General features: G+C 33.7%; 2 protein-coding genes across 2 annotated transcripts; both read right to left on the minus strand.

The window, feature by feature from the left end:
• Positions 1–4,374: 4,374 nt before the first annotated feature.
• On the minus strand, positions 4,375–11,474 carry LOC145639523 (lysophospholipid acyltransferase LPEAT2-like). The gene is made up of 14 exons (XM_081690782.1): positions 10,790–11,474; positions 9,916–10,096; positions 9,651–9,710; positions 9,006–9,169; positions 8,831–8,894; positions 8,177–8,245; positions 7,966–8,061; positions 7,131–7,175; positions 6,541–6,611; positions 5,979–6,045; positions 5,541–5,591; positions 5,150–5,260; positions 5,021–5,068; positions 4,375–4,917 (listed from the first exon to the last, which is right to left on the minus strand). Exons 1-14 carry the CDS (start codon positions 11,227–11,229, stop codon positions 4,756–4,758), a joined length of 1,629 nt encoding a protein of 542 aa, XP_081546908.1. The 5' UTR covers positions 11,230–11,474; the 3' UTR covers positions 4,375–4,755.
• Positions 11,475–12,013: 539 nt separating this feature from the next.
• LOC145638516 (CRS2-associated factor 1, mitochondrial-like) lies at positions 12,014–16,781 on the minus strand. The gene is made up of 5 exons (XM_081689494.1): positions 16,150–16,781; positions 15,560–15,687; positions 14,785–15,010; positions 14,576–14,703; positions 12,014–12,846 (listed from the first exon to the last, which is right to left on the minus strand). The coding sequence occupies exons 1-5, from the start codon at positions 16,724–16,726 to the stop codon at positions 12,697–12,699; spliced, it is 1,209 nt and encodes a 402-aa protein (XP_081545620.1). The 5' UTR covers positions 16,727–16,781; the 3' UTR covers positions 12,014–12,696.
• Between the last annotated feature and the right edge of the window lie 613 nt (positions 16,782–17,394).

Raw genomic sequence — 17,394 nt, forward strand, 5'->3', positions numbered from 1 at the left:
TTTAATATTCAAGCTTGAGGTTGCGTGTTCTAATCTTGTAAAGATCAATTTTTTTTTTGAAAAAAATAAGTTTAACATTTATCGCTATAATAATCACCACAATTGGAAGTAGTTTTTGTATCGATTATTGAAGAGAACTCCAACAATATAGAAAACCACTACTAAAGTCTATGGTAACGGCGAATATTGTACCGAATGACCATTCATTGTGAAAACTTTTTGTAACAATTACAAACGATATCAAAACTTAGAATAATCGCTATGAAAAGGTAATTTTCTTGTACTGTTCATTTCATCAAATGGATGACTAGACTGAACTAGAACTTGTTGAAAAGTAAGTCTATATTCTAACATTTTTATGAACCGAAAAAAAAAACCCAGTCCATGACTCCATGCACACAAGTTCAATGGATTTATGAATACTCTGTTCAATGAAAACACAATTATTTTACATAGTACAAAGTGGAATGATAGAAACAAGGGGAATGTTTTTTTTTTTTTTTTAAAAAAAAAATGTTTCGGGTACCCCTGAAAACCTTTAAATGCACCATGTATTCCGCAAATTTGTAAATAAATGCATTAAATATCTTAATCATCTAACAATGCATATATCATTGTCTTAGGCCTTGTTCACTTAAGCTTAAAAAAATATTCAGTAAAAATAATTTCAGTTCAATAAAAGTAAGTTTAGTTCAGCAAAAATAATTTCAGTTCAGTAAAAAATCAGTAAACTTAAAAAAGAAATTTAATAGCAATTCTGTAAAAATAATTTCAGTTGAGCAAAAATAATTTCGGTTCAGCAAAAATAAGGTGAAGTGAACGGGACCTTATTAAATTAAAACCATGCCTACACAATAGCTCACTTTTAGTACCTTATATTTATGTAATAAAACCACATAAAAGCATAAATTAGGTGTTAGAATTTGCTTTATTAATTAACTTTACTTTATAAATAAATGGTTTACAGGTTTAGTATTATAGTAGCATTAAACTATAAGTATTTAATATAATTTGATGCTTAGGGGTCTTTTTTAACAAAATTAACATTTATTGTGAGTCTAAGGGTATTTGATGCAAGTTTTTACAAATCTCAAAGATACACGGTAGTACATTTTTTTAAAACCTCAAAAATACATTGAACAATTTTTCTAAAAACAAGGAGTATTTTATATTTTTATTACACCCATAATTTTGTTCTCCATATAAATACAAGACGTACGAGCCTGTTCACTTCAGCTTAATTTCACTTTAGTTTAGTTTAGTTCAGTTCAGTTCAATATCTAATTTTCTTTTCATATAAAAAATACTCATTTCAGCTCAGTTCAATTTACCTCCAATCAATTTAGTTTAGTTCTAAATTCTAATCAGTTCAGTAAATTTAAACGGCCCGTAATATATTGAATTGTTAAAAAAATAAAAAATTATTTTGTGAAGTAGTTGTGGTGGCGACACTTGTCAGAAAGTGAAGTGAGATAGCCAAGTGGGCATACTAGTTGAAAGAGTGACATGGTTGTTGTGGGTCCCAATTCCAGAGATCATGGGACCACTCTTCCTTTAGTATTTGAATACGACCAACCCTCTCTATTTTTAGATACTTCATTTTTCTTAATTTTCTCAAATTTCTATTCTTATCCAACGGTAACCTTAATTTATTCAAATACTGAAATTTTATCTAGAATAAATCTCTACCGTCCGTTTTTTAATTTTTATATTTTGATGTCATACATCTGAAAATCTGTTGGCGTCAGCAAGAAATCTCACTCTTTCATGTTGGATGTCAATTTTATCAAATAAAAAAAGAAGTTGCAAGTTGTTACTCTTAGTACAATAGTATATACACAATACTACTCCGTAAGTCCGTAATAAGGATATAAAAGAATTTTACCTCGTTCATTTGTGTCTAAAATTACTGTATGTACTGAAAAATATCATTAAATGTGTGTCTTATACGAAGTATATGATTATAAATCGTCTATTTCTCATTGTATCAACTTTATATGCGCTATAATGACGATTCTCGTTGAATTTTCAAGAGATATGTCTTTATCGACTCTAACAACTGTCCAAAAAAAGGACATAGTTTTTAGTGTCGATTTATAAGCACCTCAAACATAGCTGTTTTTTAACATTAGGCCATGTGAAATTGTGATATGGTGGTCCCAAAATAAAAGAGAAAATTAAAATGAGGCATTTAAATTTCCTCTTTCAACCATGATATGGCTGACTCTCCACCATTGTTATTCCTTTTCAAGACAATGGAAGTTGGTATCCAATTTATAAGATTATTCCTTTTTTTGATCAAGTATATATATTTTGACTAATCCGTACAATTATATTGTTGTGTTTTGAAATACAAATACTCGAACTTTGTGTTTAATTGGTCAATAGGATTGGGGCTACTAGGCACTAGGAAGTACATCTCCAATTCACATGGATACTATAGAGATAAATCATAAAGATGAGTATATAATATACACATAATATATATCAACTTGTGTACCTACATATGTCATAGAAACCTTCTATTGGAGAGCTTACGGTAAATCTTAAGATAAAACCGGTATTTGTTAATGTAAAACTTCATAGATAAGAATGAAGTCCTACATGTGTGGGGACCAACACTCCAACTTGAAGGCTAATTTATTCTATTAAAAAGCGTGTGAAACGATGCGACCATAGTCCCCTTTATGAATAGTGCTTTCAAAATGAGTGGATGCAAAGAAAAGTCATGTACAATCTTATCTTCTTTTTTCAGATCAGACCAATCAAAGGTTACCACGTGTTTGGAGTAGAGATTCTCTTCTCAAAGGTTTTCTTCTCAATATCTCCTTATGAGAGACAGAGATCCAATTAAATATTTTGGTAAATTTTCTCGACTTTATCAATTAACTCTATTATGATGTTACATTAAAAAAATAAATAATTAATTATTCATCAATTAGTATGATTTAATATCATACTTAAACCTAATCAACATTTCAAATAAATATTTGCCATAAAGTTATTAGAAGGGTTCTTAATATAAGATAAGGACTAAAATGTGGTCCCATAACATTAACCTAAATTAAGGACACTTCTAATAAATATGGGTATTTGCCATAAAGAGGCAGTATAACTTTATGTCCTTATTGAGGTCCATGTATAATTGACTCAAACAAAGAACAATAGGAAACGACATACTCCGTATATATAAAGAAAAGAAAGAGGCAGCCCACAAACTTACAAGAAAAATAATTTATTTCATTTCATATCTCTTTATAGATATGCCATTGATTTAGGAAGAACGGTGTAATAGAATCACTAATTTTTTTAATCAGTTTAGTCAATTGCGTCCCTATTAGACTTTTTCAACCCTCATTTAGAAAATACTTCGTAACTTGTAAGGTATGATGACCCCATTTCATCATCTCTTCAATTACTTTGAATTAGTGCGCGGGATTTAATATTATACGTAGACAATTGTAAGATGGTCTACTAATAAGTTACTTATTTGAAATATATATATATATATATATATATATATATATATATATATATATATATATATATATATATATATATATATATACTTCCTCCGTTTTCTTTTACTTGCAACACACCTTTTAGGCACGCAGTTTTAGGAGATGATTAGTGAGGATAAACGAGCGATTTTATCAATATAATTTTTACACAAAGATTAGAATAGGGTTAAGTATCATTTGTAAAAATTATAATGACTAATTTATCCGTTTACATTACATAAACCCGACCTCAAAACACGTGCCACAAGGCTGTGTTGCAAGTAAAAAGAAACGGAGGAAGTATATATATATATATATATATATATATATATATATATATATATATATATATATATATATATATATATATATATATATATATATATATATATATATTATTTTTGGTGAAGACTTATTTGAAATATGACTATGTCACACAAATCTTGTAAAATTATGTCACATAAATGAAAAGATCTTTATAAACAATGAGAAGTTGTGAACACACACTTTCTTTCTCAACTACTACAATATTTTTTTGTGTGTAAAGGAACTATTATCCTTGTTTAAGCGAGTAATTCTTAACCATAACTTTGGTGTTTAGTTAAGATGTCTCTCTCTTAGAACTATATACAACTATTCACGACTAAAAACTTTAATATGGACGTACATTTCAACACAAGAATTGTTGTACCAAATTAAACTCTTTCCAAATCGTTTCTAATATTTGAAATCTCAAAATAATTGTGTGAAACCATCTTATCCAAGACTTGAAGTTAAATAAGATGCAAAATGTATCCAATCTTTAGCAAAAATTATAGTTTTCTCCTGCATTCTTACATTGCACTTGGTACAATTCTATTACTACAAAATTGCATTTGGTAACACAGCATACTACTCGTATACGAGTAATATATTTGGTCATAGCTTCGAGTCCAAAACGTTATAGAAGTACACATATGTATATCAAACAATCTGTATATTAGAAAGCACTACACTTCCTGTCATAAAACCATTGCTACATCATAGTATTTCAATATGCTAATCAATGCTATTACACAAAAAATCACCCCCAAATTGGCTTACCATCAACCACGAGAAACTACTAAATGAAGGATCTGAAGTTGCCAAAAAATTTCAGACCCATCTGCCATATGCAAACCCACTCCAGGGCTCAGGGGAAGTGAAGAAGAATATATATAACATATAATGGCAAACCAATCATACAGCAATCGATGAAGATACCAAATATTTTCTTTCAAACCATCTCCAGCCCATTGCTAGTGTACTCGAGCCCATCTTGAAGAAGAGGTGAGAAGAGGGCAATGAACAGCGGGTTTTTTCTTAAGCAGCAGAGAAACTCGTGCTTCCTAATTCTCCCATCGCCATCCATATCGAACATATTGAAAAGTTCTTTAATCTGAAATTTTTAACATCACAGGATCCAAGAACTTGAGTAAAAGAAAAGAGAATACAGCTTTCAAGGTATACAAGAATTTTTAAAAGGGGGAGGGGGATCTTACATCATGGTCATTGACATTTGGAATACCCAGTCGAATCACATCTCCAAACTGCATCATAATAAATAAGAAATTAAGCCATATGAAATTTGATCTTATTTAAGGTTGGACATAGTGGTCCGGATATCAAACCTCTTCTTTAGATATGTGATCTTGGATCTCATCACTACATTTGGTAAAAGAAACTTCACAGGCACGATGAAATAATGGCTGTTTCTTGATATGATATGATGCTAACAAAAACTGCAGGCAAAACATCATCCATGAATAAGTTGTCGTTCACAAAAAAAAAAAAAAAAAAAAAAAAAAAAAAAAAAAAAAACCAACTCAAGACTACCACAACATTTCAAAACTAATAATTTGCATCCCCCCTCTTCCTCCTCCCTTTTATCATAAACATATCCCATAACAAGGTAAATCTGGGAGAAAAATTACCTTTAAGAGAATGAAGTTTTGTTGGAAAAAAATTTCAGAACATACTAAACAGATATAATTTGTAACACAGCAGAAATATTGCCATTACCTGTTTGAAAGTAATTTTTCCCATCTTCTCGATATCAACAAAAGCAAAAATCTGCAAGTCAAAAAGGATAACAATAATGTGAATGAGTCCCCATTGCTATATTACCAAGGCAGCTAATTCTTCTAGCTTCAACAATTCTAAGAAACACTTAAAACTTCATTTTCTGAAAATTTTGGTATAATGACTAGAAGTTGTGACGACATATTATACCACAGCCAAAAGCGCAGTCGTGGATCTTGGGCCGTAAAAATTTAGGGGCCCAAGGTTTGGTCCTCCAACCTTTTGCCCAAAAACAACAATACTTCACCATCATTTTTGTGATACAGAAAATGGCATATGCCAATCGTGTAAGACTTCCAATGTTTGTCAACAAGGGTATACAGAAACTCAAAGTTGCACTTATAGCCAAGCAAAAATCTCAGAAGCATATGCACACACCTTTTCAGATAAACCACAAGGCTTCAATCTCAAAACTCTTAAGAAGTCCCCAATCTCCACACAGCCACTGCAAAGGAAAAAAGGCTGAGAATCTGCTTATATCCTACAATTATCCAGAACTAATGTAGAAGACATGATTTATACTAAAATTAAGAAAAGCATATACTCAAGTGTCCTACAATATTGTTTTGTTGTATGTATAAATCAAACAATTATACATAAAAGCAATTAATTCCATCCATTTGCCAAATAACATCACTTAAGCCATAACATATCGTATGAATTTACAAATCAATAACAGTTCAGTAGTAAATACGCACTTTGTATGAAGTGATGAATTTCAATGGTGATGGCAGTATACCTCTTATAATATTCATATATTCACCAACATAAAGCATAATTAATATTAAACTTAGCCATGTTCTCTTCAACTCATTGTTTCTAAAATAAATGACTTTTAGTCGGTTGCTGCTCAAAAAAATTGTATTTTTACAGGTCAGAACTTAAGTTGCTCAGTAACTAGTGTTGTGTCATAATCATTCATGGATTTAACCAAACATACCTGCTATCAGGATTCATAGATATAAACTTCTCCAATAATTCCAAAGCCTCCATAGTGCTCACGCGGTAAGACTGTAAATTAGGAAGTTTATCAAGAAGACTGTACATGAAAATGAAAGAAAAAGAAGTACTGCGTATATCTTTTCATGACTAAGCACCATCATGTGAAGCATACAATTACACATGACAACAAGATGTAGAAAGGCACAATATGCAGGCATCACATCAGTATTTGAATAGGCAGTTAGTACAGTGATAGAGATACAGATGTATTACCATTATGAATAGTATTCTAATATCAAACACATAGGACAAAAGACCTTAATTTTACTATTTAGAGCTTTGAATCCTCTGATACTCAATATCTTTCTCCCAGATAATTGTAATCTGAAGCTTTGCTATTTTGCTCCAATAGCAATTAGCATCATGCATGCACCAACAAAAAAGCACATCCCTAGTCATGAATGTGATCTGATGTATAAAATGCCTACTACTGATACATTAACCTAGAAGTACAATGTGCAATAAACAGTTCAATTCTGGTTTCTAAAAACCAGGGGGAAAAATAACTTGTAGCTTAAATATACTCACCGAATTTATATGACCCAATTCAACCATAAATCTTGAAGGGTTTTCCTGAGATTTGCAAAAGTAAGATGTTAGTCACACCAAATTCATTTGCAGCTCATTTGGCACAAGATCATCAATTGTAGAAATAGTGATGAAATTGGATGCAAATTACATGATATATTTTTTATGGTTGATGTCCATATTAATCCGTTTCCACTCGCCCAAACAAGTTCGTAACAGTAATTGGTGTCAAAATGTAAGTAATAAAAACACGTGCTTGGGAAGTGGATGCACTACCTCAAGTGATAACTTATATTAACCTTGAATCAAACTGACCACTAATGTTATAAAATGGCACAACTGAATCTGTAAAATTAAAATACTGACAACAGATAAAATTGCCAATTCCAAGTAAGCTGATGGTCATCCAGTTAAATTATAACACGGGCAGAACAGGGAAGCTAAATAAGACAAAAGGGAGATTCAGAGCCAGCAAAACTGCAGCATAATTCATTTCTTGAAAAGGGAAGAGAATAAACAGGAAAAATCAATTCATCAGCTTCAAATCTGAAAGCATGTGCTTTATGTTTAATTCTAGTTTATAACCAGTATCACCACATTGGAACCCAAAAAAAAAAAAAAAAAAAAAACTTCATTGAAACTTTACTAGAGTACAAATTTCCTAATCTACCAACAATGAATAGAAATATCCTTCAGCTTACACTCTTACAGTATAGAGCCCACAGCTTAAAAAAAAACAACAAACAACAAAGAAGCATAAATCTCGAAAGCTTGATAGCAAGCAAATCCATTTTTTTAAATAAGAAAATGTCAAGAGACTAATAAAACCACTCACCTGCTTTAATTCAACTGCTTTCATCAGAAGCAACATGTCCCCATAGGTATAAGATGTTTGCACAACATTCAGTGCACTGGCCATAGCATGGGCAGTCTGCATATATCCGAAATATGAAAGTTAAGAAGTAATTCTATGCTCGGACTTTTCTTTTTCTTTTTTTTTTTTTTTTTTTGGGGGGTGGGGAGTGGAGAACACAGGATGAACTCACCCTTTCAGCAAAAAGAGGCACATTTTCTTTTTGACTGTGCAAAGGCCGTACAACTGGGAGGTACTCCACCTGGTCAACGAAAAGCAAAAATAATATCAATAAACAAGTTCTTCATCACACTGCCTAAACATAAGACCGATTCAGAAACCAGCGCATTGTCAAATATTGATACAAACACTAGTTGACAGTTCATAATTGACCATAAACATGAAAATGTTACATAAAATTATAAGATCTCACACTTGGACATGTATCAATATCCAACACTTGCAGGTAGCTCTAAGTAACAGGCATCATTTAAGCTAACAAGCAGTAAAAAAAAGAAAAAAAAAAAAAAAAGAAAAGAAAAAAAGAAGCTAATCATGATACATATTATCTTGTCCTCATTCAGCACAACTCATAAAAGAGTATTATCCAAAACTTGACCTCATTCCTCCTCTCCCCCCTTGTGACACAAGGCTAAGGCTCAACCCCTTGTTGTGTTACCATTTCTCTATGCCAGTGATACGCAAATTTCCCAAAAATGAAAGCAGTATCACACTATCAATTATCCAATCACTAGAATTGTCCCTAATTTTGCCAACGATGCCCACATAGCACCGCGCCACTATGTGATAGAGAGCAGAAAATAAGTAAATAGATAAGAAAGAATACCTCCATAAAATTGTGAAACTGAGTAAACATTCGAAACATCAGCCTCGCCAAGGAAATGTTACCCCTAGATATGCAATGGAAAAATCAATGCTTTAATATTTAACCAAGAACAAAAGTAAGGTGCTTTAATAACTGAGTAAAATTCAAGAATAATAACACATGGTAAAAGTTATACCAGGATTGATCAAAGTGTACATGAGGATATCGAACTACTACTGGCTGAATTGGATGATTTGGAATGAATGCACCCATTTGGAAAGAGAGAAGGAATCTTCCATTGGTGGTAGTCCCCTCCGGAAATAAAAGAACACGAGGAAATCTATTGCATGAAGCCTTTCTCTGTACACAGGTCCTTGAAAGCACATTTCTGTATCAAATGCCTTACAATTGATAAACAAATAGCAAATCAAACTTTTTATTACTAAACACTGAACTGGTTCCATCATGATCTCTTATGTGCCGTAATTTATCTACCAACATCGATAGAATGGTAGCAGTCTAGGAGCTAAATACCCTCCATTGTAGGAATATATCAAACAATCACTATACATGGAAAATTAAGTTTGGAAAAGAGAAGGGAGGAGCTTATCAAAGCTCCTATCTTTAGCACTCATAGACAGTCCCAACCCTCTTCATCAACAAAGTTCTTTGCTAAGTCAAAAAAATAAATACTAATGAAATTCAGGAAGTCAACGTGGAACATGGTAATCAAGTCTTATTAGATTTACATGCTGAAAAACAACATGAGGCCATTAGGAAGACAAATACATGTATTTTGAAAAGACATCAGATGATCAGAAAGAGCCACAGGTTCCTGTACCTTTATCTCATTAACAGCATGTTTCCTTGATGAAGGTGAGAACCTATTCACATATATAACCTGTAAACAAAAGCAATCAATCATGATTATAATATGAGTGCAGAAGTCATATATAATCGAGCAAACATCAGTCACTAATTCATTGGCCTTCAACGCATGATAGATTTTTAATTTACCCACAGGGCAACGTATAACTATACCAAGAACACAAGAACTTAAAAGGTACAAAGAATCAGGAAGAAAATTAAGTCAGTAAAGTCAATACCTGCATAGCTCTGATAATAGTCCCGACTACAGGCATTGAGTCATGGGAATCAGACGCAACGATTGTAGGGAACAACTCGTAGAAATAGAAAATTGGGTCAATGTATGATACATGGTTTGAAACAATGATAGGAGCAATATCTCTCGGTGCAGGCCGTCCTTTGCGTCTTATCCAATGGTACCTAAAACAAAATAGAAAGATTTCAGATAAACACTAACTTGAAATGCTGACAGCATAATAATGAATTTGCTTGCAACACAGAAAACAACAAAATGTCGCCATGAATTTCCTCTAGTACGTACTCAAAAAGAAAAACAAAAGAAGACATAGAGGCAGGTAACACACCAAACCAAGGAAGCTTCCTTGGCAAAGCAATCACAAAATTTGCAAAACCAATCTCATATCTCCTGTAAAATTCATAACAAAACTACTATGCATTCTCAAGCACATATTCCACTATTCTGGGTGTGCCAATGAGTTCAACCTATGAATTATATCCGCAAGAACTCCGTTTAAAATCATCCCACCATCCAGAATTAGTTGTCATATCATCGCAACTACTCATAATCAAAGAGAAAACCATGAATATACTACAATCATTACACATTCTTTCCCATGGTCAATCTTATCAAAGGACATTTCAAGAAATCCAGTCATTAAATCATTAAGTTCCTTCGGCTCACTTTCAAGACAACCCAAAAAAACATTATGCATGAAAACTACTTCCACACAAAACTAAAACATCAAATACTCAAATTCCAATCTTTAACCAAATACAGTATATACCAACAATTTGCATAAAAATAACACAACATTTCAAACAATTCTCAATCCAAATCATCAAAAAAAGAAGGAAGATTAAAATGAAACTTACCCAAAAGAGAACAGTATGCAACGAGAGCTAAATCGAGTGACCCACATAAGATTAGAACGCCATCTAGGCATAGGACTATTCCTATCTTTCCAACCTTGAAGAGCAATCAAAGTAGCAACATACCCAACTAATAAAGTCAACCCAAAAAACACAAGCCTAATTGCAGCAATTGGGATACAAATTAAAATCTTAATCCACTCATAAACCCCAACAATTTTCAGGGTATGATTTCTGAAAGGATCAGCAGAGGTAGAAGGGTGATCATTAAACCCTTCAACACCCAGAAATTCAAAGGGGTTTTGAAAATTGATTTGGGGGTTTTCTGAGTTAGGGTTTTCGATTGTAAGAACAAGATGGGATTTTTCTGAATCTGAAATTGCTGGGGTTTGATTATTTCCATCCTGGGTCAAAAATGGGGTGGTAAGATTATGATCCGCCATTTTTGAGGAAATTCTAAATTCCTAGATTGAAGGAGACAAAGTAGAGAGCAGAAAAAACAGGGGATTCTTGGCAAAAGAGACCAAATTAATTTGATGCTGCCTGATTTTTGGTAAGATTCTGGGAATTTATTTTTGAGTAAAAAGGCAGAAAATCAGACAATCTAGAGAGAGAAAGAGAGAGTGAGGTGGGGTTTTGGTGAAAGAGAGTAACAGAGACGCGGTTTATTTTGTGGAGGAGGCTATTTGAAAATTGGAAAAAGGGCAAAAGGACATTTTAATTTGATCAAAATTGTAAATTTTTAATTTGATTTGGTTCTTGTCTTATGGTTACAAATAACCAAATCAAATTGGATATCACTAGCAGTCTAGCATATTCCCCATTATAAAATTTTGATAGCGAGATTGTAATTTGGTCCACATTAATTGATATCATTTTTTTGTGTATTAATAACCCTATTTTGTTCATTTTATTTCTTTTAAATGTTTTTATAGGATAATTTCAAGAAAAATTATGTTTAAAAAGAGTTCTAAGTTCTAAAAGATAAAATCAAGAAAATAATGTCTATCCTTATGAAGTAAGAAAACATTGATGTCATGTGTGAACATATTCATATGCTGCCAAAGTTAAATTAATATCAAGGTTTGCTTTGTTAATTGTATTGGTTTTCATTCCTAAGTTTTGGCATGTGATACACTACGTACAGTTGTTCGTGCATGATTTCATTGAGCAACTAGCTTCATTTTCAACAAACACAATCACCTAAAAAGCAAGTGTGAATTTATTAAAACAAAATAGTGAAATGTATTACTTTTAAAATTTGATAAAGATCCAAATACAACACATGGCATAGCTCATGCTTTTCAAAATTCACTTAATTAGCAACAATTACGGAAAACTAATTATGTCCACAGAATTATAAAACTCCAAAAAACACACACACGGCATACTTTACAAAGTTAACTAAATAAACTAATTAAAATCTAGTGATATAGTCATATCCACAACATTATTAAGTCCTTTTCATTGCAAAATATCAACATTTCCAAATTCTAATTTACTCTGATTGCACAATTGTCTTCTAGGGGAAGAATGATTACAAGACTCCGCTTGTCCATTACGCTGCCAGGGGATCTTCAGGAATACGTCCATTAGTCGGATGGTCCAATAACAGGAGAAAATCATCTTCGTTAAAAACAACCGTGTAATCTCTTAGCAACCAGGTGGGGATATCTCTGGTTAGCAACCAGGCTGCCAGCACTTTTGAAAGGGGAAGCAGAAAAAGGGGAAGCCACATGCTATTAGATCTGGATGAAGCCACAATGCCACATGCTTAATAAGCAGATCAACCATGTAAACATCTACATCACCAAGCTTCCGTGACATTAGACAAATTGTACCACCAAAGCTGGATCTAGTCACTGCTCCCAGGGTCCCCCTTGAGCTTACAGATACACAAGCTCACATCCTCAAGAATCCCAAATCATATTATCAATAGAATTCTCAACAGACCCCCTTGCTGTAAGAATAGGCCTATTTTCCGTAGGTTCGTGGTTTGGTCCTCTCCACACTACAATTTGTTCCTTTTCAAGAATAACAGGGATACATGGTACCAAGTCCTGTAAACAATTTGGTGATAAACAATCAGAGTACTGCTATACAAGCAGCATTATAAAGCAGATTAAAGACTGTATGAGCTGCAGCAAACAAGCATATGTATCTCACAGGAATAAGGCTAATTAACTGGGTAAATAGCACTTTCATTGTTCACGAAAAATTACTGCAAAAAATCTAATTCTATAAAAAATCATTGCTCAAAGATGTGCAAAAACCCAAATAAATATAGGCACCAAATATCATCCAAAGCTGCAACAGAACCAAATGTGGATTCAGGGCAATCTTAATTCATATCATGCTCCAGGAAACTTGGTTTGGTTCAGCAGCAGTTCAATGAAAATTGATTTTCCACTTGCCAACAACTGATCCACCACTATCCAATTTTTGACATAACATATGCTTATTACTCCCTTTTCATGGACATGAAGGAAAGTAGCAAAACAAAAATATCTGCCATGTTATCACTAAGACACTAACCAAAAAAACAAAATTCCTTCTAAACGAAAATCTATACGATTCATCACAAGTTCTTAACAGCAGTCAAGTACATACACATTGGACTTTACAATGAAGTATAAACATACTCAAGAGTCAGAACAACATAGGAATCAAAACTAGAGATGTATAAATAATTATACAGAATAAAAACAAAGCCATCAATTTCAGATCAGAACTGTTAGCATTCAATGTAGTTATTGATCAGTTAGTGGTCAAGGGAATTTGAGGCAAAATTTCTTCCAATTGAAAAGACACCAGATCACAGAGAGTAAAGGCTTTTGTTAATATAATTCGTACTGGTTAGGGGTCAACACATGTCAAACTTATTCATTTCATATGCCATTGACAGTACTTTGCTACACCTCAATAACAGAGCTGGACTACCATAATAACATACTCTATATTAAAGATGTCTACTTTTCAAAATAGTTTTTTAGAAGTATGAAAGGTGAGATTCTACATCCCCTATGCTTCATGAAAGAAGATTTTTGATGAAAGAATGCCTAAGAAAGAAAATTCAGCTAACTTAGCTTATATAGCCCTTTTATAAGATGCCCATACAAGTTATAGAAAGGAGGGCATTTTCAGTAATCAGAACAGATCCAACCGGAGCAAGTAAACAGATGCTAGGGATGCCAAAGCTTCACCGTTTCTGGCTGGCCAACCACTAAGAATTCTGGTTATCTGAAATGAGCCCTGGCTATGTTGAAAGGTAGACAAATTCAAAGAGCATGAAGAGTCATCAATGGTCAAAAGACGCTTCAAAAGTGATTAAGAACCACGATTTTCCACGGGAATCGATATTCCTCATCACTGATCTTATTTGTCAGACTATTCAAACCCACCTATTGACTTTTATTTGATTTTTGAGTTACCTAATATATACCTCCAGATAATTAAACCGATTTACTTATCTTAGCTGTCCAGCCATCTTGCAGCATCTTGTTTCTTTCACTGCACAGTTTGCCTCTCAGCACTAAGCAGATCTTTATCTTACCCTGTTTTTACTTTAATTTAGTACAGCAAAAATCAGCATTCCCTTGTCCATAATGGATACAATGTTGTTATTAAAGTGGAACCAACATTAAACATCTATGTCATTAGAGTAGGTTTGCTTCATCACTGAATTCATTATCCCTCTAATTTCTATGTAACATTGCTTCAACAGCTAGAAGATATGTGCAAAGTTTGCTCAACACAGCTAAAAACATCAATGAAGCACAGAGAAATTACCCTAAGTTTAACGGCTATTTTCTTGTGATCACTCTTGTCAAGACCAGTGCAGTCTATCCGAACTAGCTCTTGCACAAGAAAAGCATCTCGAACCATAACTACAAGGCCACCATAGTATTTATTTCTACCTGCATTTTTCATTGCATGAATTAGAAAAGAAAAAAAATAAAATTAAAAGTATCTACAAACTCAACAGAGCAGAAAATTACTGAGTTTAGTCAATGCAGGAACGGCTAATCCTCTTTTTCTCAATTTCTTGGTTTCTTCAATGCTTAATCCCTCAACCGTAGTTTTAATTAGCTTTGGATACACAGGCTCTTGGGGTTTCCAAAGCATTAATGGAATCAGAGGCCTCTTCTTAAATTTATAGTTCCTACCTCGGTACAGAACAAGAAGACCACTTTGCCTGTGGATGATCTTGCCAAATGTCTTATCCTACAATGAACAAATTAGATATGATCAGCTATGCACACAGTTGGTAAACCACAGAAATGAGATTCTAAGACTAGAATTTACAAAACACAAAGGCCATAGAGGGAATGTAACTTAAATTTAGTTCGGTTGTCATTTTAAGGCAAAAAGATGTCTAGTTAATCATCTAATTAAGCCTCTGTATGATGGTGTTGACAGTTCAGTTTAATTAAGGTCATCTAAAACCAGAAAACAAATTCTAGCTCTCGCTTATCAGTTTCCAATATTAGCACTTCAGCAGGACAAGTCTATATATAGTTGATTATAAGCTAATCATATAACTCTAATGGATTATGTTTGGAATCTTAAAACTGAAAAAATCTTACATCATTTCTTGTCCTTTGCACAGCAAGAAACTTCGTAATAGAAATACTCCAATATCAGCCTTACCGATTAAATGATGTTTCACAATTCATATATGAAATCATTCTAAACCCACCTCCACTTTATGACAATAGTAGTTGTTGCATTGCAAATTGTAAAATTTGTAATCATAAATTTAAGCAAACAAACCTCGAGCTGAGTTATAACATTCTCCATATCAATAGTTGGTACTCCCATGCACTTAATCCTCACTGCCTCAGCATCCTTCCAGTGATTGTGAATATCATTCAACATATTGTGAGTCAGACCATCTCGCCCTAAACAAAACACAACCATCTCAGTCGCGTTGCACCATGCACTTCAGAGTTTTTCAGCATTATAATATACAAAGTACTTACTAAACCCATCATTGGATCAAAGAGGATTAGAGGAGAGCGCATTAATTGTATTAGAAGAATTAAGCTTGACATTATTATTTAATATCCTCATCAAGTTTGATCCAGAGTAAGCATAAAAAATCAATACTTGCTAGCACGATACTATCATAAAACTTTGCCAAACAAATTCTGGGCAGTTCATTAAACACATTAAACAAACACCCCATACAATTATATGATCAAACTACCCAAAAACTATCCAGCATACTATAGAGAAACACAAAATTAATAAATGTACATCAAAAAGAATATCGATATTCAGCTGGGCATTTCATCAAACACTTAAAGTGCACATAAAATCATCCAAAATTCAGAAAGAGAAACCCATAAAACTCAAATTACCCAGGTTCACTTGCTTCTTGACTTTACCCCTCTGACAACTGTCCACTAAAATCTTCTTCTCAGCATCCGTCAATGGCTTACCCAGAAGTTTCTCTTTCGTCAACCTCCTTCTCTCCTCCAGCTTAGAATCATCATCCTCCACTTCCCCGTCTACAGACAAAACCCTCGGACTCTTCACCGGAGCACAAACCCCAGTCCATTCCCGTTTAAGGCGGCCCGGCCCAAACGGAGAGTACTTGGGCCCGCGAAGCCCAATGGGCCTCACAGAGGGGTTACTCTCAGTGTAACTGTACCGGAAATCGAAGGGAAGGTTTGATCGTAAGGGCTTTTCGCCGGTATCGAGGGTTGATGGAGGGCGGTAAAGGGGCTTTTTGCGGATTTTGGTTGATGAATTGGGGTTTTGGGAAGGTGAACTAGGGTTAGAATTAGGGTTTTGACGAGAGAGAGAGGGGGGAGGAGTGAAGGAGTATTTGGTGTGGAGTTTGGAGGAAGTGATGGTGGTGGAGAGGTGGCGGAGAAGGGAGGAGAGAGAAAGACGGTGGTGGTGGTTTTGGCGGGGAATCACAAACATGAACATGGGTTTATCACTAGCTAGGTTGGTGGCTAATTATGAGAAATACTACTACTACTACTAATATGGTCAAGGTTATGCAATCGAGTCTAGTGCACACCATGGCGTACAATTGTACATTTGCAAGTGACTAAGGACATGTTCTGTTTGGCTTAATTTCAATTCAATTCTTAATTTCAATCTCTTGTAAACAGTTCAGTTCAATATATCACAACAGGTATTAAATACATGAGACATTCGACGATTCACTCAACAACAAACAAGTGCCATCTTCCGATATAGCACTAGTGCTCCATCCTGTCACAACTTGCACCTTCAATTTCGGGAACACCATTGTTTTTTGCTACATCTCTCCATAAAGGCATAAAGGCATCCTTCTTACTCTCTCGCATGAGATTCAACATTACTCATCGAATATGATAATCTTCTAGTAGTCAATGTAGTCAATGGAGTTTGGTCTATTTAATGGCAAATTCTGTCTTAGTTCTCCTTCAAAAGTTTCAACCATGGAAAATTAATTACGTTTATTGAGAAATAAACAAAGCAGCTAAGTAGATAGCAAATGCAAGTCTTCTTGCTAGTGATGACATGGATACTTCTTTTTGTATTTCCCCATCTTTATACCTTATCTATTATCATTGATCCTCAGACGCGTTAGGAATTTTCCTCGTGAG

Source organism: Chenopodium album, chromosome 7 (genome assembly GCF_948465745.1).
Source record: "Chenopodium album chromosome 7, dcCheAlbu1.1, whole genome shotgun sequence".
In the NCBI taxonomy this organism is placed as follows: domain Eukaryota; kingdom Viridiplantae; phylum Streptophyta; class Magnoliopsida; order Caryophyllales; family Amaranthaceae; genus Chenopodium; species Chenopodium album.